The 26,190-nt window shown below is 45.0% G+C and overlaps 1 protein-coding gene across 3 annotated transcripts in view; it reads right to left on the bottom strand.

Moving 5' to 3' along the window:
- Window positions 1-19,033, bottom strand: part of LOC308339382 (mitochondrial ornithine transporter 1) — a 28,028-nt gene extending 8,995 nt beyond the window's left edge. Inside the window, exons 1-3 of one of the 3 annotated variants that reach the window (XM_080797981.1) lie at window positions 18,592-19,033; window positions 15,430-15,554; window positions 1,629-1,887 (exon numbers count right to left, since the gene is read on the bottom strand). In XM_080797981.1, coding sequence (XP_080654107.1) covers window positions 1,629-1,887; window positions 15,430-15,484 — 314 coding nt within the window. In that variant the 5' untranslated portion in view covers window positions 15,485-15,554; window positions 18,592-19,033. Of the gene's footprint in view, window positions 1-1,628; window positions 1,888-15,429; window positions 15,555-17,920; window positions 18,350-18,491 lie in introns of those variants that run through there. The other 2 variants (XM_080797980.1, XM_080797982.1) reach the window with 2 other exon arrangements.
- Between the last annotated feature and the right edge of the window lie 7,157 nt (window positions 19,034-26,190).

Genomic DNA, 26,190 nt, shown 5'->3' with positions numbered 1-26,190 from the left:
ATGTACCTGAACCCTCCTGCTGTGTTAAGATCCCATGCGGACAAAGGTCAAAGGAGAACTCTTCTCGGGGTGGCATTCAAGCCAAGGACAGGCAAATATTTACGGTATCATTGCTGAAATTCACGGCAGGCTCTTCCAAGCCGTGCTTTCCTTGCATTGCCTCTACTAACCACGCCTTCCTCTAGACCTGACCCCTACCACAGTCCAGAGCCCCAATTCTGGTCTTACGGCAAGAGTACTGGACGGGGACTCAGAAGACACGGCTTTGGGTCCTGCGCTCAGTTATGAGCTCAAGTAATAGGATCCTAAGCCAGTATCTGCAAGTCGGAGTCCCCAGCTTTAGAACAGAACAGCAGGGGCTCTGCTGCTCTCACAGGAGCATGAGGAGGGATGAACAAAACAGGACAGGTGTGGGTGCCCCAGGCTCCATCAACTCTAAGGTGGTCTTTCCCTGCCAGGTAATAAGCAAACACCGTTCTGTGGGATGAAGATGCAGCTCCCTCCCGCCTCACCAGGACCGGAGAGGAGGGTACGGATGGTAAGAATGGCTTCTTGGCTGTAGAACTTCCTCCCAGGACCTCATGTGGCTGCTTCCTACCTCCATCTTCTCCATAAGGCATCCTCCTCTGGGAATGTCGCAGGGGACCTAAACTTCCCATCTTGTCCCAGAGAAAGCCCTCTAGCAGGAAGAGTGACAGTCGCTACAGTGTTCTTTCTGTCAGTCTCTAGCATGAGATCCCACACTCTCCTGGTTTCTCTCCTGCTTATTTCTTTACTTCCTCCTCCTCTTCATGACCCCTTCTGTGCCGGAAGGTCCTGGAACCCATGCACAGCCCTCTACAGATGCTATCTCCCTGGGCGATCCAGCCAGTCCCAAGCCTTTAAAAAACACGTTTCATCCATGAAGACAAAACTCCTGCTTACAAAAGGGCACATCTTTGAGATCACTAGGCATCTCCAGGGAACACTTCTGTACAGAAGGGGTTTCCAATTCCTACCAAAACAACCCATATGGCTATCTGCCCAACCATGAACCTGATACTATTTTAAATGATTTAAAATAAATCGATGTTCAGAAAAGGGAGGGCTACACATCCTGGTGGTTCCTGAATCCTCTATAGTCTCTATGTAAATAAATACGCAAGGGAGGACACAGCACAAGCCGAAGTCCAACGTTTGGGCAGACTTGGCCAGACAAAGAGTCAGTCCACCCGCATCTTCACAGATGCTTCCAACTCCTCCTAAAATTCCAAGTTGCTCTCCAGCCTGTCTGGCTCAGGCAGCTTCTTCCAGTCCTCTGCACTGCGATGAAGGGGAACCCAAAGCTCCGCTCACAAGTTGCACCTGTGGCTCCCGTCCAGCCCTCGTGCCCACAAGAGAAGCAGTACCACCAGCGGCATCTGACAAGCATCTTCCTGAAGAACACCAGCACGTAAGGGCACCTCCTCCTCCACGGTGCATTACTGACCAGCCTTCTGCAAGTTTTACATGACAACTTCACAATCAAAAACAAAGTGGTTATTTTAGAAAAGGAAACCCTCTTCCCATAAGGTATCATAAAAAGTTTGACTGGGCAACAACGTTGTCTTTCTAAACAAAGGAAGAAAGTGTTAGTGCCCACAACTCACCTCAGCCTGGCCTGCTTCTCCAATCCAACCACTTTCCGCACCACCTGTTGGCAGAAGCCGTAGCACATGAAGAGGACCGAGTTCTCGGCGATGTTGGCGATCAGCGCTGGGCTGGTCCCCTTGTAGAAGCCGCGGAAGCCCACCTGGGAGTAGGTCTTCAGGCAGCAGTCGGTGAGGCCCCGGTACAGGTCAGGGAACGTCTGCATCTTCACTTTCAAGGTGTCAAAGGGCTGCCCGGTCAGTACACATGCTGTGCCCCCTAAAACCAGGACAGAAGTCTCCTCCAGCACCAGTCTTCTGCTTTAGAATGCAGCCGCAAACACCCACAGAAATTGAGAGAGAGAGAAGCACCCTACCCCAGGGCTTTCTTCTGTCACAGTTCACTCCAACCTCTCTTCCCACCCCCCGGCAACCAAACCTCCAAGCCCAGCTCAGTTAATAACAAAGGGTCCCCACTGTGCCCGGCACCCAGCTCCAGCTCTGAAGGAGCCCAACTTCGGTGGGAGAGACAGACACGTGTTCAACAGGCAAGACCGCAGGGCGCACAGGGGTGGCATGTGTTCGGAGGTGTCAGCAATGGGGTCAGATGGACTTGGTCCCGAAGGCCGGCTCTGCTGTGAGAGTCTAGACAAGCGATATTAACTTCGGAGCCTTGGTTCCCCATCCAGTTTGCATGAGGATTAAATAAAAATGGACGAGAAGACTGAAGATAACAGCTGCTGCGTGAACAGTTCATGAAGAACAGTCACTCTGTGTGCGTGCAGTCGTATCAAGGGAGGGAGGAGAGGTCCGGCAGGAGTGAATCACCCCTCTCTGCCTAATCCCCGGCAGCACAGATGACTATCAGAAAAACAGGGAAAGAGGCAACAGACAAAGATGACAAAGAGTCTGGCTAATCCCTAAAGAGCTAAAATTTGACCACACGGAAAATCTTCATCTGGATTCTACCAACTAATGATTGCTATGGAATCATCCTATGGAGAATACATTGAATCCTACCGTGCTTAGCATCAATCGTGTATTTTTACACTTTTACATTGTAAGAGTTTAGAAAACAGCAAAATCTAAATTGCTGTAGAGGACCTCAATAAAAAAGTCTGAATGTAAGGAAAAGAATGAACCCTAGCCACCCTGTCATAACCCCGGACCCTGGACTAGGTCAGCATTTGGAAAATGCCACTCGTTAATGCTTCTACCTTTCCGGGGCCTCAGAGGTCCCTGCATCTCAGATGTCCACTGTTTGTGTCAGGAAACCTAACTATTGGATTAGGTATGTATGTATTTATTTATAAGAGATTTTATTTATTTATTTGACAGAGAGAGATTACAAGTAGGCAGAGAGGCAGGCAGAGAGAAAGAGGGAGAAGCAGGTTCCCCGCTGAGCAGAGAGCCCGATGCGGGGCTCGATCCCAGGACGCTGAGACCATGACCTGAGCCGAAAGCAGAGGCTTAACCCACTGAGCCACCCAGGCGCCCCTGGATTAGGTTTTTAAAGTGTCATCAAAATTGAAGAGAAGGCTGGGGCCCCTGGATGGCTCAGCCGGTCAAGTATCAGACTCTTGATTTGGGCTCAGGTCCTGATCTCCGGGTTGTGAGACTGAGCCCAGCATTGGGCTCAGTGCTCCGCATGGGGTCTGCTTATCCTTTCCCCTCTGCTCCTGCCCCCACCTCAGGATCTTTTTTCAAAAAATTGAAGAGGAGGCTTACATAAGTATTTTATGTGATTTTATGCGATTTCATAACTGACATTACATAGTTACTCTGACTGAATTGTGCAAAGTAGAGACAGGAGAGGGGCTGTTTTGAATAACTCCTACGAATTACTGGCAGATAAACATTTTCAAGGAGTCTGAAAACTGTGAGCTCTTCTTTTAAGCAATTGCAAGTATATCTGGGATCCTATCCCTACATTCTTCCAGGAGAGATCACTTCCTCTAGGAGAGTAATGATCCGTTTCCACTCTGTCTTGCCAAATTATCTTCAGTTCTGAATTAGTGGAACATTATTCAATAAGACGCTACTACAACTATAGTTATTCTCTCTCAGGTACTTCTAGGAATAAAATAGGACCCTAAGTATATAAAAACAATTCTTCCAAAAGAAGAGGTGAATGTCAGCATTTTTAAAGAGGGTACATAATTTAGGCAGATAAACTGAATAAACCACTTCATTCAGAGCACTGCAATTTTAACTGGAACCTTTCCATAGTTTAACCCAATCACCTGCAACAGTTCAGACATCACAGGCTGCTAATACACAGAATTGTTGCGTATCTGTAACAGTTACATTTCCAACAGTGAGAAGGCAGGAGGCTAGTGCATGCTCAAATGCTAACTACAATTCCCTCCTCTCATCTATGGAGGTAACTGACTCCCATGTAACTTACCACAAACGATACTGTCCAGGCCCCCCTTAAGTGGGTGATGATGATTCGGAACACCAGCACCAGCCACTGAGACCTAGTAGGTCCTCAGATACCCATCAAGTATCCCAGAAGCTATGAATAACTTAGAGGAATATTTCTCCACTTGCTCAAAGCATAGACCTCTGATCATCTCCTTCTCCTTGACTGAAAAATGGAAATAGTTCTGCATTCTTTCATAGGTGTCCCAAAAGGCCCTGCAGGAGAGGGGCTCAGACCATGGTGCACTCTCTACTTCACCAGGGCCAGTGTTGTGGGTTTTCTATGCTTAAAATAGTTGAGTCAGCAAATAACAAGGTGGTAAGGAAATCTAACCTGGCAGGGATGGCGTCGGTGGTGAAAATGGGGATGACCAAGCAGCAGACCCTTCACCAGAAGGTCCAGGACCACCTTGTCCACCCATGCAAAAACGGAGAACCTCAAACCCAATGGAGGCACTTGATAAATGTTCTGTTTAACTGCACAGGGAGGCATATCATTTTCGAAATGTTCCAATAGTCAAAGGCCCTTGATGGATTAAATGCTCCAATCAAAAGATAAAGGGATGGGGGGCTCAGTCAGTAGAAAATGCAACTCTTGATCTAGGGCTCATGAGTTCAAGCCCTACATTGGGCATGGCATTTACAAGACAGAGAGAAAGAGAAAGAAAGAGAGAGAGAGGAGAGGAAGAGAGAAAGAGAGAGAGAAAGAGAAAGAAGAGAGAGAGAAAGAGAAACAGAGAAAGAAAGAGAAAGAGACAGAAAGAGAAAGAGAAAGAGAGAAAGAAAGAGAAAGGAGGGAAGGAAGCAAAGGAAAGGGAAAAAGAAAGGACAGAGTGACTGGATTTAAAAAAAAAAAAAAAAAAGCAAAAGCAAAACCTATCTATATGCTGCCTACAAGAGACTCCCTTCAGACCTAAACTCACATACACTGAAAGTGAAGGGCTGGAAAAACATTTAACATGCAAAGGAAAAAAAAAAAAAAAAGCTGGAGTGGCAATACTTACATAAAATAGACTGTAAAACACTGTAGCAAGAGACAAAGAAGAGCACTACATAATGATAAAGGGATCAGTCCAACCAGAAAACAAGAGGATGTTACAAATATCTATGTACCAATATAGGAAACCTAAGTACATAAAGCAATTAACAGACACAAAGGGATAAATTGACAGTAATTACAGTAGGGGACTTTAATACCCTGCATACATCAATAGGTCACCCAGACAGAAAATTAACAAGGAAACAGTGGCTTTGAACAACACTTTAGACCAGACGAACATAACAGATACATGTAGAACATTCCACTCAGAAACAGAATACACATTCATGTCAAATGCACATGGAACATTCTCCAGAATATATCACATATTAGGCCACAAAATAAATCTCATTTGATATAAGAAGACTGAAATCATATCAAGCTTTTTTACCACAACAGAATGAAACTAGAAATCAATCGCAAGATTAAAAAAAACCCATAAAGAACATAAATACACGGAATTTAAATAAGATGCTACTAAACACTGAATGGGTAAACCAAGAAATCAAAGGGGAAACGAAAAAAATGCATGGAGACAAATGAAAACACAACAGCCCCAAATCTTGGAGATGTAGCAAAAGTAGTTCTAGGAGGAAAATTTATAGCAATATAGGCCTAACTTAAGAAATGAGAAAAATCTCAATTTCATATGCTGAAAAGAGCTAGAAGAACAAGCAAAGCCCCAAAATAGAAGGAAATAAAGATCAGAACAGACATAACGAAAGACAAAAAACCATAAAAGATTTTAAAAAATAACGGAAAAGAAAACGGACATCACAAAAATACAAAGCATATAAGATTATGAAAAATTACAGGCTGACAAATTAGACAACCTCCAAGAAATGCAATGGATAAATGCCCGGAAACATCTAGAATCACAAGTAGAACATTTTAACAGAGAGGCACCTGGATAGCTCAGGTCATGGTCCCAGGGTCTTGGGTCGAGCCCCTCATTGGGCTCCCTGCTCAGTGGGGAGACTGCTTCTCCCTCTCCCTCTGTCTGCTGATCCCCCTGCTTATGCTAAGTACATAGAAAAAATCTAAAGGAAAAAAAAAAGTAAAAGAAAAAAATTTGAACAGACCAATTACTAGTAATGACACTGAATCAGTAATCAAAAAACAAAACAAAACAAAAACCTCCCAACAAACAAAATTGGACTAGATGGATTCACAGGTGAATTCTATCAAACACAAAGGAGAGTTAATACCCATCCTTCAAAAACCGTTCCAAAAAAAAAATAGAAAACTTCCAAATTCATTCTAGGAGGCCAGCACTACCCTGACCTCAAAAGCAAAGATAGTACAAAAAAATATTACAAGCTAACATCTCTGATGAACACAGTTGCAAAAATCCCCCTCAATAAAATAACAGCAAATGGCATTCAACAATACAGGAAAAAAAAAAAAAATCCATCAGCAAGATCAAGCAGGCTTTATTCCAGGGATGCAACAGTGGTTTCAATATTCTGAAATCGATCAGTGGAATGCACCAATTAGCAACAGGATAAAAGCCATATGATCATCTCAAATACAGAGAAGCATTTGACAAAATACAACATGAAATGGATGGATTTCAGCAGAGTAGGTTTAGAGGGAACACACCTCAGCATAATAAACCCACAGCTAACATCACACTCAATGGTGAAAAGCTGACAGTTTTCCCTCTATGATTAGAGACAAGACAGAGATGTCCATATTCACCACTTATTTAACATGGTACTAGAAGTCCTAGCCACAGCAATCCCAAGAGAAATACAAGGCATTCAAATTGGTAAGGAAGAAGTCATGCAGTCACTATCTGCACAGGACATGATAGTACATATAGAAAACCTTAGGGGCACCTGGGTGTCTCAGCTGGTTAAGCATCCAACTCTTGATATCAGCTCAGGTCTTACTCTCATGGTCCTGAATTCAAGCACCGCATTGTGCACCACAGTGGACATGGAGTCTACTTTAAATAAAGAAAACTTTAAAGACTTCAAAAAAACAAAACAAAACAAAACAAAACAAAACAAAAACCTATTAGAACTGATAAATGAAGAGGGTGCCTGGGTGCCTCAGTCATTAAGCATCTGCCTTCGGCTCAGGTCATGACCCCAGGGTCCTGGGATCGAGCCCCATATCAGGCTCCCTGCTCGGCAGGAAGCCTGCTTCTTCCCCTCCCATTCTCCTGCTGTGTTCCCTCTCTTGCCGCGTGTCTCTCTCTGTCAAATAAATAAATACTGATAAATGAAGTAATTTGTAGGATACAAAAATATACAGAAATCTGCTGCATTTCTTTTACACTAATAACAAAGTAGCAGAAGAAGAAATTAAGAAGACAATCCCATTTATAATTGCAACAAAAAGAATAAAAGACTTAGGAATAAACTTAACCAAGGAGGTTAAAGACCTGTTCTCTTCAACTTATACAGCAATGAGAAAGAGATTGAAGACAACACAAATGGAACATTGTACCATGATTATGAATTGGAAGAACAAATATTGTTAAAACGTCCATATTACCCAAAGCAAATCAATGGATTCAATGCAATCCCTGCCAAAATACCACCAGCATTTTTCAAAGAACCAGAACAAATAATCCTAAAATTTGTATGGAAGCACAAATGTTCTTGAGTAGCCAAAGCAATCTTGAGAAAGAACAACAAAGATGGAGGTATTGCAATCCCAGATTTCTAGATATACTACAAAGCACTAGGCACACGTGCGTGCGTGCGTGCGTGCGGGCATGCGTGTGTGTGTGTCTCCTCAGGCTGGATCTCTTGTCGAGGCACTGAGACACAGCTGTGCTGAAGACCAAATCCTGCTCTGCAGATAACTTCCTTCTAGGTGAAGACCCTCACTGGATGATATGTATATATAGATGTATATAGATACATATAGATATTTTTAAGATTTTTTTTAGTTTGGGAGAGTTTAGTGGGCCTGAAAAAACAAAAATTACTCTTCAGAAAAATAAAATACTTCTGTTTTGAATACGTATCAACAATGGCTCATGTACAGTCAGAAATTGCTAGACTTGGCATGCCTGGTTGGCTGTCAGAAGAGCATGCAGCTCTGGATCCCAGGGTTGTGAGTTTGAGCCCTACATTGGATAAAAAGATTACTTAAAAGTAAAATCTTGAAAGAAAGGAAGGAAGGAAGGATGGAAGGAATTACTAGACTTTCACAAAGAAATAGGAAAATATCACCATGGGGAAAGAATTTGGTTGACAGAAACTGACCAGAAGATGGCTCAGGTATTAGACTGAAAATGCAGAGACACATCAGTAGTTATCATGATGAAGTTTAAAGGCTTGATGGAAAATCTGGACTTAGTGGCTGAAAAGATAAGAAAATTTCTTAAAAATGACCTGAAGGAGGGGTGCCTGGGTGACTCAGTTAAGCATCTGCCTTCAGCTCAGGTCATAACCTCAGGGTCCTGGGATCCAACCCTACATCGGACTCCCTGCTCAGCAGAGAGCCTGCTTCTCCCTCTCTCTCTCTGCCCCTTTTGCCTCTCCCCCCACTGTTTGGACTCACACTCGTGCTCATTCTCTTTTTCAAGTAAATAACTTAAAATTCTTTTTAAAATATGACCTGAAGGAAATTTTAGAATGAAAAATCCAAAGAATTCTAGTACCAAAAAGGAGTAACAAATAAAATAAAACAAATAAAAGATATAGTCACATAAAAACCAGGATTAAGAAAATAGAAGAAGCACACTCTAAAATAGTTGAGGATATTGAAAATTTGATTTTTAGAAGAAAAGAAGTAACTAGCAAATTAGATGAAGCTAAAGCATACAAGACAAACCAAGGTAAGGAATTGTCCCATGATGAATCACAAAAACACAAAGTCATGGGAAGTGGGGAAGAAACCATAAGCAATAGTTTATGGACGCAGAGATAGAGCATCCTACAGAAGTAACAGGAGAGAACAGAGACATTGCAGAGGACGAACTGGTCAAAGCAAAGACGGGGAAAAAAAAATCCCTCTCAATTTAAAGAATAAAGCGAATATTCTACAAACCTCCAGAGAAGATGAAGCAGCAAGACCTGCATTGGCAGCAGACTTTTCATCAGCAACACTGAATATTAGTAAGCAATGGAGTTAATGTCTTCAACATTCTAAGGGAAAGTGATTTTGAATTTAAATTCTATATCCAGTTAGATGAGCATTTAAGCCTTAAGGGTGGTGAAGGACCTTTTCAGATACGTAAAGCCTCATAAAATTTACCAGCCAGAAATCATTTATGAAAGAATTACTGAAAGATACACTCCCACAAAATGAAAAAAAAAAAAGGGAGGAAGATATAAATTCAAGAAAAAGTAGATAAAACTAGTAAACTCAAAACATGGAACTGGGGAGGAAACTGGTGAAGGCTTGAGCTATTTGTTAAAGAGGTAAAGGTTGCTGAGCCAGAGAAGGTGAAGAACTTAGAGACTCAGGAGGAAGGATCTTCAGAGTAGAAGGAAAAACAAACCCTTGAGAGGAAGACGGCTCAGAGTTAGAAGAGGAGGGAGGCAGGAGGCTGGCAGAGGAGGGAGGCAGGAGGCTTGAAGGCTGGGAAGAAGGGAGAAGAGACGGCTTTGGAATTATGTGAGGAAAGGATTCAATCTTCCAATGCCATACTGTGGTAAATATGAAGCATGGAGTTGAGGAAATGACCAAAGATGCCTTGGAGATTATTGTAACTAAAGAAGTAGAAGATTCTGAGCCAGAGGAGGAAGAAAGTTCAGGGTAGGAAATGGAAGTAGTTCTATCGTGGGACGAAGGAGAGGACTCTGAAGTAGAACATGTTAAGACTTGCCTTCCAGACTGAGAAAAGAGAGGCCTCAAATGGACTTAAAGAAATTGCCTAAAGTTATGTGGCTTGGGACTCAGATGAAAATTGGTGATACCTTGGATGGAACAAAGACCCCAGAAAAAAGAGGAAACAGATATGCTCATAAATCAAGGAACTGGGACAGTCTGTCTAACCTTGTGTTTGGCCTCTCCCTCAAAGTCACTAGAGATAAGTTCGGGTAAGCAGAATAGGCATTTATGTACAAATTTGAGTACTCCATCAGGAATCACCATAGTTTGAAGGAAAACAGACACAAAACTCTGCAAACAAAGGCGCCAACACCTAAAGAAACAGATAATATACGAGAAGAAAATTTTAGAAGAAGTGGAATTAATAACTTCAAAGAGATAAAAGAGAAGATTAGAAATATTAAAAATTATCATCCAGATGTCTTGGAAATAAAGAACTCCATAGATGCTCTGAGTAGCAGAAGAAACATACTTGAAGAGACGAGGAATGATCTAGAAGATCGACTTGAAGAATGTTCTAAGGTTACAATGCAAATGGCCAAACAGATAATAAAGAAAGATCCAGAGATAGAGGAGAGATCCAGATGCTCCAACATCCATTTGACAGGAATTCCAGAAAAAGATAATAAAGGGAATGGAGCAGAGGAAATAACTAATAATTGAAGAAAACTTCCCAGAGCTAAAGAAAGATTCAAGTCTTTTTTTCTAAGATTGTATTTATTTATGAGAGAGAGAGAGTGCATGAGAGGGGGGAGGGTCAGAGGGAGAAGCAGACCCCCCTTTGAGCAGGGAGCTGGATGTGGGACTTGATCCCAAGACTCCAGGATCATGACTTGAGCCAGAGGCAGTTGCTTAACCAACTGAGCCACCCAGGTGCCAAGAAAAATTCAAGTCTTGAGACTGTCAGTGCTTACCAAGTACTCGGTAAGATTGATGAAAAGAGACTCCTAGAAATCTGGGAATTCCAAGGATAAAAAAAAAAAAATCATAAAGTCTTCCAGAAAGAGGAGCGTGAACCTACAAAGGAACAAGAGTCAGACTGACAGCAGACTTACTGGACACTCTGGATGCTAGAAGTAAATGGGGCAGTAACGTAAAATTTCTGCAGGGAAAAACCTTTAAACCTAGAATCCTACATCCAGCCAAAGTGGCATTTTATTTTGAAGGTAAAACAAAGACATTTTTTGATATTAAAGAATTCACAGTTTGTTTCGTGCATACCCTCTTTGGAAGAATCACTGGAGGATATACTTTAGCGATCTAGGGTGACTATAAACGCATACACACAATGTAGATTATCTTTCTCCCACATCAAAAAAGGAAAACAGGAAAATAAAATGCCACATTTCTACTCAGGAAGATGAATAGCTAACAGTGCACTTGGGGAATATAGGAAAAGAAAACGGATACTACCTAGATGTTGGTAAAGTTAAAGAGTGTGTTAAAATGAATTTAATCATTGTAGCTTATGTAGAAGTATAGTTTCTAAACTACTGAGGATCACCTCTTGGCCTTTTGCTAAAGATCAAGTGTAAACGACTGGGGAGAGGGAGGGAATCCATCAATATGACCATAGACAGGAAGAGATGGGGTGAAAGTAACAGAAAAACACAGGAAAAAATATGGCAAGAAACATTAAAACGAGAAAGGCAAAAGTTGAGCTCTTATCAAGAGAAAGGTAACTTTACCATTTATATTGATGTGAATCTTGAATCTTTATATTAAACCTTTTCCTTCCCAAAAAAAAAAAAAAAAAAATACTACAAAGCAGTAGTAATCAAAACAGCACAGTACTGCCACAGAAAGGGACACATAGATCAAAAGAACAGAATAGAGGCCCAGAAATAAACTCACACTGGGCACCTGGGTGTCTCGGTTGGGTGTTTGCCTTCAGCTCAGACTATGGTCCCGGGGTCCTGGGATCGAGTCCCATATCAGGCTTCCTCTGTTCTGTGGGGAGCCTGCTTCTCCCTCTCCCTCTGCCTGCCACTCCCCCCTGCTTGTGGTCTCTCTCTCTCTCTGTCAAATAAATAAAATCTTCTTAAAAAAAGTTTCAGGGACACCTGGGGTGGCTCACTGGGTTAAGCCTCTGCCTTTGGCTCAGGTCATGATCCCAGGGTCCTGGGATCAAGCCCCGCATCGGGCTCTCTGCTCAGCGGGGAGCCTGCCTCTCTGCCTGCCTCTCGGCCTACTTGTGATCTCTGTCAAATAAATACATAAAATCTTTAAAAATAAATAAATAAAAAGTTTCAGAAATAAACCCACACTTACAGGGTCAATTACTCCACCACAAAAGCAGCAGCCATATGCAATGGTGGAAAAGACAGTCTCCTCTATAAATGGTATTGGGAAAACTGGACAGCTACATGCAAAAGAATGAAACTGTTTTTCACCATACACAAAAATAAACTCAAAATGGATTGAAGACCTAAATGTGGGATCTGAAACCATAAAACTGCTAGACGAAAACATAGGCAGTAAAACTTCTGGCACTGGCCTAGCAACCTTTTTCTAGATAGGTCTCTAAAGTGAGGGAAACAAAAGCAAACTATTGGGACTACACTAAAATAAAACGCTTCTGCATAGTGAATGAAACCATCAACAAAACAAAAAGACAACCTACTGAATGGGAGGGGATATTTCCAAATGATGCATCAGGAGACGATATTTGCAAATGATGCATCTGACCAGGGGTTAATATTCAAAATATATAAGGAACTTCTGTAAGTCAACACCAAAAAACAACAACAATAACAACAAATACCTAAACATTCTGATTTAAAAATGGGCAGATGACCTGAATAGACATTTTTCCAAAGAAGACATCCAGATGGCCAGGAGAATCATGAATTTTGGCACGAGAGGATAAACGTCAATGGTCTAGGTCACATTGAGAAGCTAGGCTAGTTAAGGCATACAGCAACAAAGTCAAAGCAGGGAGCGGGTTATAGTTGTCAAAAATCTACTGTATTTAAAAAAAAGAAAGAAAGAAAGAAAGAAAGAAAGAAAGAAAGAAAGAAAGACCTACTGTATTTTAAAGGGAGACCAAGGTTCCTCATGAAGGAATTTAACTTTTGAGCTCCACACTGCCTCACTTCAACATTATACAATGACCTATCTTCTTCAAATCCTCCCCCATCCTAGCTGCTTGGAATTTCTGGAATTTCTCCTACACTAGCAGACAGGCAGTGCCAGCTTCCCAGCATTTTATAGCAGACAAACTGGACCAGAAACCCACTGGATGGGGGAGGTCTATTTCAAAGAAAAGGAGGGACACGGAAAAGAACATGTGTATACTACAACGAGATCACCTCAGTCCACGATGGCCCAATGTCCCAATCCGGACAGCTGGCAGCAGAGGCTTGAGATTAACCTCCACCCCCAGGAGTGCTGTTGCCCATTATGGAGTTTTAAAACAAAGACAACAACAGTACCGGTCAAGGAACCACGGAACCAACATCCTAGCCCTGTCTGGACACCATCTAGCTGCACAGTCATGGGCAAATGCACTCAGCCTCTCAGGATGTCCTTTATAATACACAGTGAGCATCAGAGCCAGAGTCCTCTGCAGGCCCTCCTAGCTCCACACTGGGAGACTGCCGCCCCTCCAAAGTGGGGCTATGGCTTCCTGTTTGCATGCCATGCACCTCCCAGTAGAAGTTCTCAGGTCACTAACACAAGCCTCCCCTGCCAGCCAAGGAGTCCCTCACCTCTCACCCCTCACCTGCCAGGTCCACCTGGCATGGAGCACTGCCAAGGAGCCTGTTGTCCCCCAAAGTCAGATGCTGCAGGGCCATGCTACATCAGTGAGGGGTGACCCTCTGAGACCAGGGCAGGAAGAAATCCCAACTAGTTATCAGGAGAATTAAATGCCATACGTAGACGGGCCCAAAACATGGTAATGTTTTAAAAAAGCATGCCCCCCAAATGCCTTATACACCAGACTCCCAACAATACAACTGCAATCTGTATCTTTAAAGTCGCACCCAAATACCTGTCCACACAGAAATGCCTTTCCAGGAAAAAGAAAATTCTATCACAACAGATTCTACGTCTTTGGCAGACTGACTGACAGACATTTAGTTCCAAAAGCTGAGAATCTCTCCTGTGGTTAAAGACCACCCTATGGTAGAGACAAAAACTGAGCCCAGAGCATTCCCAGGACTGTTAAGAGGGTGCCGGAGGCAGGCAAATGGGTCCACCATTCCCACGGTCAGGGTCATCCCAATGTGGCCTGGGGGTTGGCATGGGGGTGGGAGTGGTACATGGGGCCATTGGCTGGACCATGGGTTACCAGCGGCAGCTGGTATGGGACTGACCCAAGGCCTTCAGCAGGCAAGAAGCCAGTGGATACCTAGGCCACCCTTAGTTCCCCCTCCTCCTGGGCCAGGACACTCCTGTGGTCTCTAAACTGGGAGCTGGTGCCTGTACTTCTTATCAGTCTGTAATGCACTGCCTATAGCCTTTCTCAATTAGCCTACCTCCATCGACCTTTGGTTCAGGAGAAAATACTTTGTTCTCTAAACTGTAACTTCTTTTTCACAGTTAAGGGAATGATGGCAGGATGAGGGTGGCCCTGTGGCTGCACCTGATCTGTTGACCCGGGAGGTCCCACTGGATAAGAGGACAACAGGCAACTCACCCCTCTGGCCTCTCCACTCCCAGGGGCCGAGGCCCTTATAAGAGTCAGTGTAAGAACCTGGCGATTCACAGACCTATACCCCTGGGGCTGATAATGCATCATGTTAATAAAAAAATAAAAAAATTTTTTTAAAAAGGGAATCAGTGTAAGGGGCAAGGGTAAACCAGGGTTCTCATTTGGGAAATAGGAGCATTCCAGCACTCCTCTGGCGCTAAAATAACACAGGAACCTAGAGAACCAAGTCACCACGCACACACTTCCAATTACTGCCCTCAGGCTGAGTAAAGGTGATATTTCTAAAGAGTGGCCTGTGTGTGTTGCAAGCACTGCCCAGGAGTATTTACCTGTGCCTTTTGAGGCCACAGTCTGCCCTGGGGCTCAGCCCCTGTCCAGCCCACCCTTCCCTGGCAAATCCTAGGGCCTCTCTTTTCTTTTTAGGCCTTTAGAAACCATCAAATATCAACCTCAGTTACCAAAGACATTTCCAAAGAGTGTCCTCCTTTCTTTCCTTGGCAGCAATAAGGACAGTAAGTAGGACTTCCCTGGAGAGACGGCATAGTATGATTCTGGACTACAAGGGCTCTGAAGACTGCCAGGCTTGGTGTAAAATCCCACGTCACCTGCACATCCCAGGTGTGTGACAATGGACAAAGGACTTCAACTCTGAGCTGTGAGGTTTTCCAGCTGTGAACTGAGGACATTCCCACCCTGCACCCTGACTCAAAGTTTTATTGTAAGGGAACTGCTCTACCTTCTGCTGTTCTTAGTAGACGATAGTACACTTCGATACATGGATTCCCTCCAAAGAGAAAGCATGTTGCTTCTGGGAGTGACAAAAGTAATATTTTCACCACCCCTTCACTGGATCCCACTTGTAGCAGGTACTCCAAGACTAGAGGATGGGTTTCCCCTGGAATTACCTGCAGCCCCCGCTGTGAGGTCAATGGCAGCTTGGATGGCAGGACTGGACTTCATGTTGGCCCACTCCTCTGCTGGTCTCTGTGGAAGGCAACTCTCCGGAGCTTATGACGGGTGTCTCATATCCCTGAAAGGAGACCAGAGCTCACCATCAGTGAAGCCTCTGCAGCCTTTCTCTAGAACTGCTGCCTGGTTACTGGGACCTCAACCTCCGGGAGCTGGGAGATCAGTTCTCCCTTTTGCAAAAAAAAAAAAAAAAAAAAAAAAAAAGAAAGAAAGAAAGAAAAGAAAAAGGCAGTCAAGGTATCAGTGCAGCTTAGCAACTGGCCTGCCTTCTACTCGCCCACCATCTCCCCATGAAAAACTCACAAGTCAAAAACCTTCCCTGAGGGGCGTCTGGGTGGCTCAGTGGGTTAAAGCCGCTGCCTTCGGCTCAGGTCATGATCCCAGCGTCCTGGGATCGAGCCCCGCATCGGGCTCTCTGCTCAGCAGGGAGCCTGCTTCCTCCCTTCTCTCTCTGCCTGCCTCTCTGCCTACTTGTGATCTGTCTGTCAAATAAATAAATAAAATCTTTAAAAAAAAAAAAAAAAAAAAAAACCTTCCCTGAGTTATCAGAGTTACAGCCACTCATAGGGAGCATTTCAACCAACCGTTCTGAAAATCTTACAAGTGAATGCCAAATACCACAGACACCCAAGTCATATCAAACTAGTTTTTCAGAGGCCTAAGTGGAACTGTCAGGCAACTAAACTCAGTTCTAAATTCAGACAGCAGCCTGAGTTGAGTCCCTCTTAGGAGGTCACAAAACAGCAGGTCTGGAAAGTAATGGATTAGGTGTTCTGCTAAGTGACATATGCGTGGGTCTGAATTCCTGATCTTCCACCAGCAGGATGAGCCCTCGGGCCCCTTAAGCTGGAGGTCCCCCCGAATCAAAGGTGAATAATAGAATTATCATAATATAAAGGCAATCACAAATAGCCACATGGGACAGCTGTTCTTAGAACTACAGAGCACAGCACCAAGCATTAGTAATGGTCATCAAAGGCCTCTCCAGACCTTCTCAACCATAACCGTGTACACAAAACACCTGGGGACCTTGTTAAACTACAGATTCTGATGTGCTAGGCCTCAGGTGGGACCAGAAACCTTGCCAGTCATTACAAACTCCCAGATGAGGCTGATAATGACTGGCCACCAATCACATTTTGAGAAGCAACACTGTGTCCTAAATTTGTTTGATAAGAATCACTGGAGCACCGGTAAAATATTCAGATAACCAGGTCTGTCTCCTAGTGATCTTGTTTCAGCATGGTTGGGCTAGAGCTTAAAAAGTTTGGGAAAACTAGAGTCTACTCCTCTACTGTTAGACAAAAATCAACTATCACAGAGAAATGGACTTTAAAGATACAGATTTTTTATAAAAAAAAAGAAAGGTGGCTCATTAACACATAATATCAAGCTAACCAATTCAGCAACCAATTCTGTGTGGTTTTCAAACTAAGAAAGTGACTTATCCGTCAATAACAAAGAACAATTTTCATTCATCACGCTAAAGACCTTTGTGCTCCCACTCAGGCCACCTCTTGGAGGCTGGTGGGCCAGCTGGGTTATTAATGAATGCCAATGTGGACCTAAACGTGGGCGGAAAATAATTTTATCCACTAAGAAGTCTTTTTTAACCACTTGACACCTGTTGTGAGTGATCAGACACCAAGAATCTTGCTTTCCTTGCAAAAAAAAAAAAAAAAGATTGTAAAACCAGCAACCACAAAAGCATAGTACTGGACTTGAAAAAGCAACTAAGTGAAACAGACAAGACATGGATTTTATGTTATTGATAGGACAGGAGAGGCAGTATCAATAACTATAGTTGACGAGGTTGTGGCCATCCTGTACCTAGAGAAGGCTATGAGGGTCCTAATCCAATCTCTTCCTTTTCCAGATGGAAAACCGAGGCCAGAAAGCAAGAGCTTTTCCAAGGTCATACAAGTAGTCAGGGGACTCAACTCAAGTCTTGCCTTTTGGGTCTGTGCCTACCGAGCAATACTTAATTCCAGAGTATTCCAACCTGACCAAAAAGAAAAGCAAAAAACAAGCACCGAGCCCCGCATTTTAAAGGAAAAATGGAGGCAAGTGGGGAGCTTCTCCATCGGTTGAATTCTTGGGGTGCCAACATTTCTTTCTGAGTTTATAAGAAAGGCATAGATCCTACTATGTGTCATCGCTGCGAATTTAACCCCTCCGGTAAGCCAAACTTAAACGCATCAAATCCCACAAGTAACGACTCATAGAATTATTAAGATACTAAAAAAACAGTGATGGGAACTAACAGATTAACTCAGCAACTGACTCAAATTATTGTGTGGTTTAAGAAGGCAGCTTCAAGAAGTCTTGAAAAATACATTCGGCTTGGGGGAGGCAAGACTGGTCAGCAGAAGTTAAAACTCAGTCTTGAGCCAGTTAAAAAGCTGAATCCTTTTAGCGCCCCTTTACCTCTCCTGCAAGCACACGTGGGTCCGACTCCAGGAGAGATAAACAACATCGCCAGCCGCACACCTTCTGTTCCCGGGGGGAAATGAGTTTCTCGCCTGGGAGAACGCTCTGAGGCCGCCTGCTCCACCAGGTAACACCAAGGGCGAGAAGACTGCGGCACAGGCTCAAGCAGGCGCGGCCGCCCTCCCCCCAGGACTAGAGCCGGACCCAAGGCGCTGCGACGCCCGCCAGGCACTCCCGCTCTGAGGCTCTGGATCCTGGGGGGCACAGGGCCCGCGAGGGAGTCTGCTTCCAACTTTCTCGTCCTGGCTTTCACCTCCTCGGACTCCAGCCCAACAACCTGCGAGAGTCTCCCATTCATAACCGCCCCCGCTCGGCCCGGGCACGGGCGGCCCGGTGCCCAGAGGCCTGATGACACTCCGCGGGGGCAAAGAGGACACCCTTCCCGGCAGTTGACTCCACGGAAAGGAGGCCGCGGAGCCCCGGAGTCTCCGGCGAGTCCCGGCCCACGGCGCCCGTTAACGACCTGGGCACGTGCACGGCGCGCGGGCCGCGGACCCCAGAAGCCTACCGGCTGCCCGGGAAGGTCGCGCCGCCTGGCCACGTAGGCCCGCTCGCGCCCCGCTCCCTCCGGCCGCCCCCAGAGCGACGGTTGTGGGGCTGACGCTCACCGCCGCGCCAGTTGGCCGCGCGTGCTGCTCTGGCTCCGCCGCGGGCTCTCGGCTCTGCCTCCGCTGCCAGGGCGGCCGCTTAACACCCACGTCGGCCGCCGGCCGGCCCTCCGCTCCGCCCTCCCGCGAGGGAGCGCAAAGGGCGAAGGCCCCCGGGACCGGAGCACCCCTTCGGCCGGGGGCGGGCAGCGCGGGGCCGGCGCGTGGGAAGCGGAAGTCCGCCGCTGAGGCGGCGCGCTCGGCCCCGCGCAGGCCACGGGACCCCCGGCCCGCGTGCCCGCGAACTGGAGGACCTGGAGGACAGGGAGCCCGGGCCATCCCCGGGTTGCTTCCCTTCCTCCAGTTTCCCGGAGGACTCCTGAGAGGCTCGACCCCAGCTGGAACTCAACCCCCAGCGGGGGTTGGGGGTGTTGGGAGGACCCGCTGAAGTCTTTGGGCTGGTGAACCGTGCTGGGACTCAAGGCCTCTATTTTATATTTGACTACAGAAGTACCGGAGACGTGGTGATGAAAAATATATTCGCTTATTGCCAGGAAAAAAAACCCCCACAAAACAAACGTTTCCTAGTCTGCCTCCCGCAAGGTCACACCCACCGATGAAAACTGGCTCTAAATCGGGCTTCTCTGATCTTTCAGTTCCTAATGAGTTATAGGCTACTTCTGTGGCTCTCTGGCATTTTATTAAAAAGCACTATTCAAAGAATCTTGTATACGGGGAGTAAAGGAATTTTCTCCAGTTCGCTAAGACAGAGAGCTAACACCTACTCAATTGGAAAGCTCTTAGTCTGTTCCTGACAGCTAGCTGCTTCATGTAACTCAGTCGTGGCCTTCGGATTTCTTTGGCTCAGTGTTCATGCATTTATTTTCATTTTCTATACTGCATTTTCTTCCTTAAACTGTGCTATCTTTTCCTTTTACAATTTGTTTTTGCCCTGTTTGATTGCGGTGTTGGATGACTGACAATATCACTTAAGTGATGGGGGGAGGGGAGACTTAAATATCCCCCGTGACTTGTGTTAGTGCAAGTGCTTAACTTGAACGTACAACTGAACAGATTTTCCAGAGGTAGGAGGCGCTGTGAGGGCATCAGAGCTCCTGGTAAATGGGGGCACTCATAAAAACAGCACAAACTGACTTTTCATAAAATTAGCACTTTATTTTTTTTAAAGGTTTTATTTATATATTTGACACAGAGAGAGAGATCACAAGTAGGCAGAGAGACAGGCAGAGAGAGAGAGAGGAGGAAGCAGGCTCCCTGCTGAGCAGAGAGTTGGATGTGGGACTCTATCCCAGGACCCTGAGACCATGACCTGAGCCAAAGGCAGAGGCTTAACCCACTGAGCCACCCAGGTTCCCAAAATCAGCACTTTAGAAGTCAAGTTTCTGAAACTCAATTACAGAAACAAGCCAGGGAGTTTGAAATACTTGCCCAAGGTGACTTGTGACCTAACTGGTGGGAAGCAGACTCAGGAGCAGAACCTACCATTACAATATTCTAGAGGACTCCAGGACTTTCAGTATCCCCTGGTCCAGTGGCTTTAGCAAGCTAGAAACTTGAGACTCAAAGGAAACCTCATTAAGGACAGATCCAGTACAGATTGGAAAGAGCACAGGAGTTGGAGCCAGGATGCTTGTGTAAAAATCTGGGTGACCTTTAGTGAACCATTTAACCTTTTCAAACCCCAGCCTTCACGCAACTGCATCACGGCCTCTGATCTCCGTGATCCTGCTGGGGCAATCCACCACGTGGGCCACTGCCGCTCCGGGAGCCAGCTGGGGCCATCCACCGTCGTGAGGGCAGGCACTACTCCAGGTCACTGTTGCGCCCTCACCGGGTGGCCAGCCAACCTTGTTCTTTGTGTTGTCTCCCTTGAGTCCCTTCTCCTACTCTCACAAAAGCTGCTCCAGACTCTCAGCACTCCTGCTACATTTCTTTTTTCCCTCACATTTCCTCAACAACCTTAGCCTCAGTTTATGTGTAAACTCACAAATAACCAGGAAACATTTGTGCAAATTTGAACCCCCAATTAGCAAAGTTACCTTTTTTGCAAAAACCCTCATCCATTTGCCTCTGTCCTGTTGTCTTGCTTGCTGTATCCTGGTGCTTCACACCCTGCCTGGCACCAGTGAGGTTGGTGAAGGATGGGCGACTCAGAGGCCAAGTCACTTGCCCAAAGTTATATAAGTACTAATGAAAGAGCTGGAACTCCGCAGAGTTCTGTTCAAGTCTGAAGTTCATGGCCCTAACTTCCCAGAAGCTTCCTTTTAAAAGCAAGGGAGTTGCAGGAACAAGTTCTTTCTCCTGAAATAGACCTCCCTTCACATTTTATAAATTCACCTTGGCAGCTTAAACTCCCTCACAGGAGTGGCTCTTTGTTATTGTTGCATTAGGAATAGAGAAATATAACATGTTGAAAAGCTTAACACCTCACAGAAGCTCAGAGAACTCATTGGAAAATCACCTTCTTGGTGATTTTCCACTCAAACTTTGTTCTGAGGGTAATTCCCCAGGCATCTGATGGCCTGGAGAACAGGACTTTACAGAGTCCTGCATTACTTCCGTCAGTATAGGTAGGTTAACCTAATGGCATTTCAGATCTGGGTTCCAAACAGCAAGCGAGTCCATGCACTGACCCCTGTGCTCCGGGAAGTTGTTTGCTACACTTGGGACTACGCAATCCAGGGACATTAGTATAGCCGACTATCTGATGAAGGGGCAGATGTGACGTAGGTCAAAGGTGGGGGGACAGAGTGGCTAACATGAAAAAGCGAGACTTTGCTACTTCGACAGTATTTCACAATGCACTAGGGAATGATACAAAAATGGGGATATAATTTCATCACTTGGAGCATTTTAGCCCTAATACCATGTGGATGTGCCTTAACAAAGTGTTAATTGGAGTTGTAAATAACTCAAAAACTTAAATCATCTCTGATTCAATACTTTTAATTAATGAGGAAAGAAGAAAAAATGCTTTGATCACACAACTCCCATTGAATATTGTGGACTGTTGATGTAACCTTTATTGGAAACTCTCTCAAATCGTTTTTGGAATCAGGTAGAGTTTGTATTTGAAATAAGCATGGATTTGGATTTTTGTCACCAGTGTGGAATAAGGGAGTATTTTGTATCCCATTAAAGAGTTGTTAAGACAATGTTTTAAAGGGGGTTGTTTGGGGCACCTAGTTGGCTTAGTCGTTAAGCATCTGCCTTTGAGGGGCTCAGTGGGTTAAAGCCTCTGCTTCGTTCGGCTCAGGTCATGGCCCCGGGGTCCTGGGATCAAGCCCTGCATCGAGCCTTGCATCAGGCTCTCTGCTCAGTGGGGCGCCTGCTTCTCCCTCTCTCTATGCCTGCCTCTCTGCCTACTTCTGATCTCTGTCAAAGAAATAAAAATCTAAAAAAAAAAAAAAAAGGCATCTGCCTTTGGCTAGGATCATGATCCCAGGATCCTGGGATTGAGCCCCACATCAGGCTCCCTGCTTAGCAGGAGGCCTGCTTCTCCCTCTCCCCTTTCCCCTGCTTGTACTCCCTCTCAAGCTGTCTCTCTCTCTGTCAATTAAATAAATAAAATCTTTTTTAAAAAATAAAAATAAAGGAGGTCATTTTCTTTTGTCTTTTCCTTAACAACTTTTTAATGGTATGAGCAAGAAAAAAAGCAATGAGCTGAGCTTTATATTTCATAAGCCTTAGATTTGAATTTATAATATACATATATTTTTAAAGACATCATTTATAGTAGCAAAGACTTAGGAAAAATGCCTGAAAATGGATAAAATTTAATGGATCATCAACAAAAGGAAATACTATGACATAATTTTTAAAATCATTTTCTTAAATCATATACTTTAGGGTTGTTTGGCTTCAAATAACAGGATGCACAACTCTTAATATATTTATTTTGAATATAAAGAGAAATCTAGAAATAGGAATTTCCAGGGTTGGTTAATTTAACAGCCCAAAAGTATCTGGGTCAACTTCTCTCTGATTCTCTTGACTTTTCCCTCATGATCACCAAGTGGCTGCCACAGCTCTATCACATCCTCACATGTAACATCTAAGGCCAGGAAGGAAGAATTCTCCATATCTTTTTTATCACACACACAAAAATCTTTCCCAGAAGTCCCCTGGCAAGCTTCCCCCTGTATTCCACTAGCCCAGAAGTTGAGTTTCATGCTTGCCCAAACATAAACACTGGGAAAAGAATGGAGTTATCATATTTGGTTTAGAATAGGGGTCAGCAAACTTCTGAAAAGGACCAACCAACTAGTAACTATTTTAGTAAATATTTTGCAGGGCATGCAATCTTTGTCATACCTACTCAGCTCTGCTGTTCTAAACAAAAGCAGCCATAGACATGGTAAAGAGACAAGTATGGTTGTGTTCCTATAAAACTTTTATCTATGGGGCACCTGGGTGGCTCAGTGGGTTAAAGCCTCTGCCTTCGGCTCAGGTCATGATCCCAGGGTCCTGGGATCGAGCCCCACGTCGGGCTCTCTGCTCAACGGGAAGCCTGCTTCCCTTTCTCTCTCTCTGCCTGCCTCTCTGCCTACTTGTGATCTCTCTCTGTGCAATACATAAATAAAATCTTAAAAAAAAAAAAAACTTTCATCTAGGAGCATTGAAATTTGAATTTCATATAATTTTTACCTGTTACAAAATATTATTTGATTTTTATTTTTTCAGACTTTTAAAACTGTTAAAGAAAAAAAAATTTTTTTTGTATGGTTCATGACCCTACAAAAAGAAATGGCAGGCCATGGGGTGCTTGGGTGGCTCAGCCGGTTAAGCATCTGCCTTCAGCTCAGGTCATGATCCCAGAGTCCTGGGATCCCTCTCCCTCTGCCGCTCCCTGCCACTTGTGCACGCTTGCACTCTCTCTCTCTCTCAAAGAAATGAATAAAAAAATCTTTTGAAAGAAAGAAAAGGAAGGAAGGGGAAGGGAAGAAAAGGGAAAGAAGAAAGAGAAGAGAAAGAAAAAAGAGAAGAAAAAAAAAGAGAGAAAAATGGCAGGCCAGATCTGGCTAGTAGGTTGATTTTTGCCAACCCCTGGTTTTGACCAATGATGACTTACCCCCTTGGGACTGTAGGAGATGCCTACCTTTCCTGAGACATCACCACTGCAGACCTGGAGAGGGCTCAGGGGGAAGCAGGGTTTTGTTAGGTAATCAGGAATGTCCCCCACAGCATATTAAGCATAGGGTAAGATTCTTAAGGATATAATCATTTTTAAAAAAGCAGATTGCATGACAACTTCATGAAAGACATGCAGGCAACGTGTTACGGCAGCTCAGAGAGCAAATGCATCCTAGTTGTGTGGTCAGGAGATTCTTCAGAGAAGGGGATGCATTTGAGTGGAGCTCTTACTGTCTAAAATAGTTACTAGACAAATTCCATTTATGGAGTGCTTATGACCAAGCATTGTGCACTTTCCCATTTCGTACTCACAACATCCTATGAAGTAGACACTTACAACTGGGAACACATAGGCTTACAGCTCAAATAACTCCAACCACCGAAGGCCCTTCTTGCTGACCTCTGAACCCCTGTCCTCACTGCCCGCCCCCACCTGTCTAATTCAGATTTTATTTTACACTTTCAAAACAGATAGAGGGAACTCAGAGGAAAAGTATGATGATGAATTCCCTGCCTCTGAGGCCCAGCAGGGACAAAACCAGACTTCTCTGACCGGGGTTCATCCAGACTGCTGGGAAGGGAACCCCAGGGAAGACAAGGGAAGCCCAGGGTGCCCCACCCCCACATAGAACTCTGCAGTGAGTCCATCCCTGTGCTCTAGCCGCGGGCAGCGTATGCTTAAAACTAAAGAGGGTTTCACCTTAACGTCTACATTTTAAAGCTGGAGCATTTCAGCAACAAATAAGCACAGAGCGCTCATCCCAGAAGTGAAAAGAAAGGGCTATTCCTCTGACATCTGGAACTCAAGCTGCTGTGCTCAGTCCGCCCCGCAGGCTCAGGCAGACACATGAGGGGGCGGCGGCTGGTTAGTTGAGCAGGCTTTCCAACCCGCGGAAGATGGAAAGCCTTCCAGGCTCTCCTTCCATGTTTCTTGCATGGACAGCAGAAATGCAGTCCGTGCTAAAATTACTAGCTTGCGCGAGACTTCCGTACAATATCGAGACTGCTTGCTTCAGCCATGAGTCCCTCACACCCGGCGGACATACCTCGTAAAGGCTCAGAAGCCATTGCTGAACACAACTGCCATGATGAATCAAAACAGAAAACTCCCGCTGCCGGACGTGGTAACGAGGAGCAGAGGAGCCATGGCCTCCAAACATCGACTGAAACAGCAAGAAGCCCGACACGCTTAACAGTCGTGGGTCGTCGGGAAATCGGCTGCAAGTGAGGAGTGATTGAAGCGGGCAAGTAAAAGTTCTATTCGGGACAAATTCTTATGTGTCGGAATGAAAGCACTTCATCAACTCCTAGAGTTAGTGATCGTAGACAGATTGTTCAAAGCACACGCTAGCACAGAAAAAGCAGATTGCATGTCAATATGGACTGCAACTGGACAGTCCCAGCCATTTCTGCCTGTCGAAATCCCCCTGCTATTTACCAAGACCTGTATTAGACACAGGTGCCTCAAAAGCCCTTTCATGATCTGTTGTTCTCCCAAACACGTCCGTTCATTGCTTCCTATCAATAAGGAACTTCCCTTGACCACTGATGGGCTCTGCACCAGCCCGTGCTGAGTGCTGAAAATACAGAAATGAAAGACACAATGGCTAGCCTCGGAGAAACTTCAGTCCTGGTAAAGGAGGAAGAAACAAATAATTAAAATTTGGTGAGGGCTTGCCGCAAGAGGGGGGCGGGTAGTGTGGCATCCCAGAGAAGGGAACGAAAAAGGGACAGAAGAGTGAGTTGTAGGGGAAGTCCCCAGGGGACCCCCATACTGGGGTGGGTTTTGAAAGACAAGTGGCCCTTTCTTAAGGGAGGAAACCCTGTTGATGTATCACTCGGAACTCTTACTTGCAATCAACAGAAGCCAACTCTGGAGCACAAAAGCGAAAGATTACAAGGATGCTGGGTGACTTCCGCGTTTGCTGAATGAGCCGATGGAGCTCCCCAAAGAACTTCTTGCAAGGGTCTCCAAGCCCACTGCAGAACTGTTGAGCCATGGAAACCATGCCGCAACTCCCTCAGAGCTTCTAGATGTTATAGTCCGAACCACTGTCGCTTTCGTACCAGGGCCTCCGCACCCTAACTGCTGCTCTTCCCAGCCGGGCACCTTCCTTAGCAGCCTGGCCAGAGAAGTCACTGCCACGCCACGGCCCCTGCCTTGTATTGCTCATTTCCAAATCATTAAATCACACAGAGGCAGCTGATGGAAGGAGTGTGAGTCAGGCGCCTGCACTCTGATCTGCAAAGGGGGCTGCGAACGTGAGATTTCTGGCTTGTCTTGAAAGACAAGACAAGTTTCCTTGGTAGAACTCCGCAAATGTAGGCAGGGCTGTAAGACAATGCCAAGCAGCCAGAAAACACGACACATGTCCGCTGGAGACAGGCTGAGCATTCCCATCAGGGGGGTTACAAAACAAAATTCGGCCAAGTGAATTTGAAGACCTAACTGGTTTTATTAAGTAA

The sequence above is a fragment of the Martes martes genome (genome assembly GCF_963455335.1).
Source record: "Martes martes genome assembly, chromosome: 3".
Classification (NCBI taxonomy): domain Eukaryota; kingdom Metazoa; phylum Chordata; class Mammalia; order Carnivora; family Mustelidae; genus Martes; species Martes martes.
Note: the sequence above shows the minus strand (reverse complement) of the source record. Positions and strands in the feature narration are given on the sequence as shown.